Source organism: Tupaia chinensis, unplaced genomic scaffold (genome assembly GCF_000334495.1).
Source record: "Tupaia chinensis unplaced genomic scaffold, TupChi_1.0 Scaffold000390_1, whole genome shotgun sequence".
In the NCBI taxonomy this organism is placed as follows: domain Eukaryota; kingdom Metazoa; phylum Chordata; class Mammalia; order Scandentia; family Tupaiidae; genus Tupaia; species Tupaia belangeri.
Window position 1 is genome coordinate 107,069 of NW_006159892.1, and position 3,683 is coordinate 110,751.

The following is a 3,683-nucleotide window of genomic DNA, read 5'->3' on the forward strand; positions in this document are numbered from 1 at the left end:
TTTCCTGCCAGTGGTGGGCCGTGTAAAAGTTTTTTTTTTTTTTTTTTTTTTTTTTTTAGATTTTCTTTTACTCTTTTTGTTTTAAACTTTTTTTAGTATAAAATATATTTTTTTAAATTTTTCAGAGGTTTTTGCCTTAAGGCATGTGTACTTGCTGGAGACAGGTATAGAGAAGAAACAGAGGGAAAGTGAGAAGTCACCCCCTACTCCCAGGGGGATGACCATGCCCCAATCCCTTTTCCTCCAGTCTCCTTCTGGGATCTTTGGTACAAAACCACATTTCTTTGCTTTCCTAATTGGCTTCAATAGTTACCTCTGTAAGTGCTTTTAAGTTTTAAAAAATTCCCACAATAATTTAATAGAAAAAATAAATGAAGGAAAATGCTGTCTATTAAGGATCAGAGTTGGCCCAATTTCTTATAATCACCCTGCTATGTACATGCCCATCTCTGTGAGGCCTTCACCCACTGCAGCCCTCTCTTACTGAACAGGCCAATGAGCTTCCAATTGCCAGACTGACTAGGAGGGGAGGGTCTGCCCCACATGTTGACCTAGATTTTTCTGGGGCCAATGGCCTTTTCCACCTGTCTATTAAGGATCAGAGTTGGCCCAATTTCTTATAATCACCCTGCTATGTACATGCCCATCTCTGTGAGGCCTTCACCCACTGCAGCCCTCTCTTACTGAACAGGCCAATGAGCTTCCAATTGCCAGACTGACTAGGAGGGGAGGGTCTGCCCCACATGTTGACCTAGATTTTTCTGGGGCCAATGGCCTTTTCCACTTGCCCCTGTCCTCAGTGCCATGTGTCTCTTAGCTCAGGCCCTCAAGGTCCACCTGGACTGTCTGGCTGTCCTGCATCTCCTAAAGGTCAGGGAGAGACTGAGGGTACAGATTCTCTCCTATGCCCAGAAGCACCCTTAATATCACCAGGGCATTACAAATGACTTTGTCTTCATAGGAAAAAGACTCCATGCTTCAGAAAGTAGGACTTCCCATTCACCAGGGCAGTACCTCTGGATGGTGTCACTTAAAGATACAGATGCTTCAGTTTCATCACATTTATCTTTATAGTCCTTTAAAGCAGGCACTTGGAGTACCACCCTGGGTTTCCCACTGTAACCTAATTAGTGCTTTTCCTAAGGGGTCTCAATTGAGTCTTAGATGGAAGTTTATTGGCCCCAGATATTTAGATCAACAGCCATGGTATGTATCTGTAGGCTCTGGTAGAGTGCAGAGAGCATTCTAATAAAAAGCGGTTTCCCCTGCCACTGAGGACAACGGACAGTTCTGTACATGTGACAGGAATGAGTAACTGGGGTTAAAGCTCTTGCCCCATCCTGGAATTCACTAAGATCTTACAAAAGTTTTCCTAAAATCATAAAATTGGGGGAAATTCTCATTTCCTCTTTTCTAGGAGGATGGCAGAATACAATTTATCATGATGAGAAAGAGAAGAATCATATCTATATTTTCTCAGAGAGTACACACATAATCATTTAATACACTGATGATGGTGAACCTAGAAAGCTTACTGTATTTCTGCAGCTGGTTGGCCAGGGAGTTGGCAGCAGCCTCCACTGTAGACAATTTCTCTTTTGGATCTCGGTACTGCTGTTCACTCATTGCTAGCTGGAAACACAACTGCTGATTGACCTCTAAGAGACTCCTTTCTGCCCTGGGGTCAAACAATGGGCTGATGGATACTGCCATATTGATGTTTGTGGCAGAAGAGACAGAATCAGAGACTGGGGAGAAGAAATCCAATCACATCATCAGTTCACAAGTTAAATCAAACAGGCTTCATGAGGAATGAGGGATGACAGTAACTGTCAATCTTAACTTACTATTGTGAAGAAGTTGAGCAACACTCCACAACACTTGAGAACTATTATCACAAAAGTGAGGTTCAAGAGCCAGAGCTCAGAGCTGAGATACTATCTCTTGCTCAAACTCCAACAGGAGTGAGGGAGGTAGGGCTCAGGGTGCCAGGTAACAGCCTGCAGTTGCTATAACAGAATTAAAATGTGGGGGGTGTCATGGAATCTTAGGAGCCCTTGCCTTCCAATCACCTAGGCCATGTTGGCCACAAGGTCACCTGGTCTCTTCTGAAGGGCATCACTGATATAGGGATCCAATCTCAGTAGCTTCTGTCAGCAGTACTCACAAAACATAAAATAACAAAGGTGGAAATAACTTCTCAAGATTTATTTCCTTACTACCTTTCAAGAGATCACCCCAAAATTTCTTTTTCTTTTTCTTTTTTTGGAGAGGTCATTGGCCCCAGACAAAGCTAGGTCAGTGTGTGGGGCAGACCTGCCTCTCCTAGTCAGTTTGGCAACTGGAAACTATAGGCCGTGTGCGCTCACCAGAGAGACAGAGAGAGAGAGATACAGAAACAGAAAGCAAGAAACCACCCCCCAGGGGGGATGGCCATGCTGCAATCCCTTCTCCTCCATTCTCCTCTTGGGATCTTTATTATTCTTCTTGTCTTTCATTTTTAAATTTACTTTAATTTCTCTTGCTAAGCAGCTGTTGGCTTTTCATTCACACTAAATCAGGTTATACATCATTACTTCTTAAGCTTCTCCTCTACATTGGCTTGTCTTTATTTTTATTTTTTGCAGTGTCACTAAATACTGTGTTTCATACTTGTTACTTTGGAATTTCATGCTAGCTCCACAAGTGCTCTTTCCAAGATATTGATATGATTAAACTACCTTATGCACATATCCTTTAGTACATACAGTAGCCATCTGCTTTGGGAATAGTTGTAATTTGTACCCTTTTTGTGTGTTTCTATTCAGTTCATTCACATATTGAACAGATCAAGGATTAAGTGCACATTTTTAATGGAACTTACTTCACATATCAATATGTTGAGTTGACCTAACACCATTGACCTGAGGTTGAATTCCACTAACAGACTATGTAAGGTCAAGATTATGAATGTGGGGTAACAATGATACACAGTGTGTGTGGGAAATGGAGTTCAGTAACATAGAAGCTGAGAATAAGAGAAAAGAGACAGGCAAGTAGGGAAGAGTGGTCCCCTGTTGACTTTCTCACTTTCTTGTCATCCAGACCTACCTGGGTTTTGTGAGGCTGAGATTTCAGAAGTGCCCCTGTGACCCAGTGTCTTCAGTTTTGCTGCTGACTCACCTGAGTTCAGAGTGCAAGCAGTGGGAACGTGTGTCACTGAGCATTCATATCACCATGAAGAAGTGGGACCAGATCGACCACTGTTGAGAATTGGCCTCTGCCACCCATATCCTCACCACCATCATCCAAATACATTGGGTTATCACATTGGTTTTGAGATGTACCTAAGACTTTTAAGAAACTTCTGACCACAATTAGAAAATTACTTGACTCTTCATGTTTCTTGCTGGCCAGGACATAGTGATGTCTGCTATCAGCAGTTTTCTCTGGGTAAGTTGATAATGAGTTAATATAGCCATAGTGGTAACAGAGCAGAAAAAGCCCTAAGAGTAGCGTCATTTGTATTCTTAGAAGTCAGGAATCCTTGACCTTGGATGGGCCATCTAGCTGTTGGAAATAACTGGAAAGTGGACCACGGCAACCATTGAGGTCACCCCCAGCTAGCATTGGCTGCTTCCTGCAAGGAACTCACAAATACTACACTTCTTAAGACTTGCTGGTTCCTAGATTGAGAGCTCTAG

At 42.6% G+C, this 3,683-nt stretch overlaps 1 protein-coding gene across 1 annotated transcript in view; it reads right to left on the reverse strand.

Moving 5' to 3' along the window:
* LOC102470306 (putative neuroblastoma breakpoint family member 5) overlaps positions 1–2,381 on the reverse strand; it is a 6,480-nt gene extending 4,099 nt beyond the window's left edge. Inside the window, exons 1-2 of the mRNA XM_006153862.3 lie at positions 1,848–2,381; positions 1,536–1,748 (exon numbers count right to left, since the gene is read on the reverse strand). Coding sequence (XP_006153924.1) covers positions 1,536–1,713 — 178 coding nt within the window. The 5' untranslated portion in view covers positions 1,714–1,748; positions 1,848–2,381. The remainder of the gene's footprint in view (positions 1–1,535; positions 1,749–1,847) is intronic.
* Between the last annotated feature and the right edge of the window lie 1,302 nt (positions 2,382–3,683).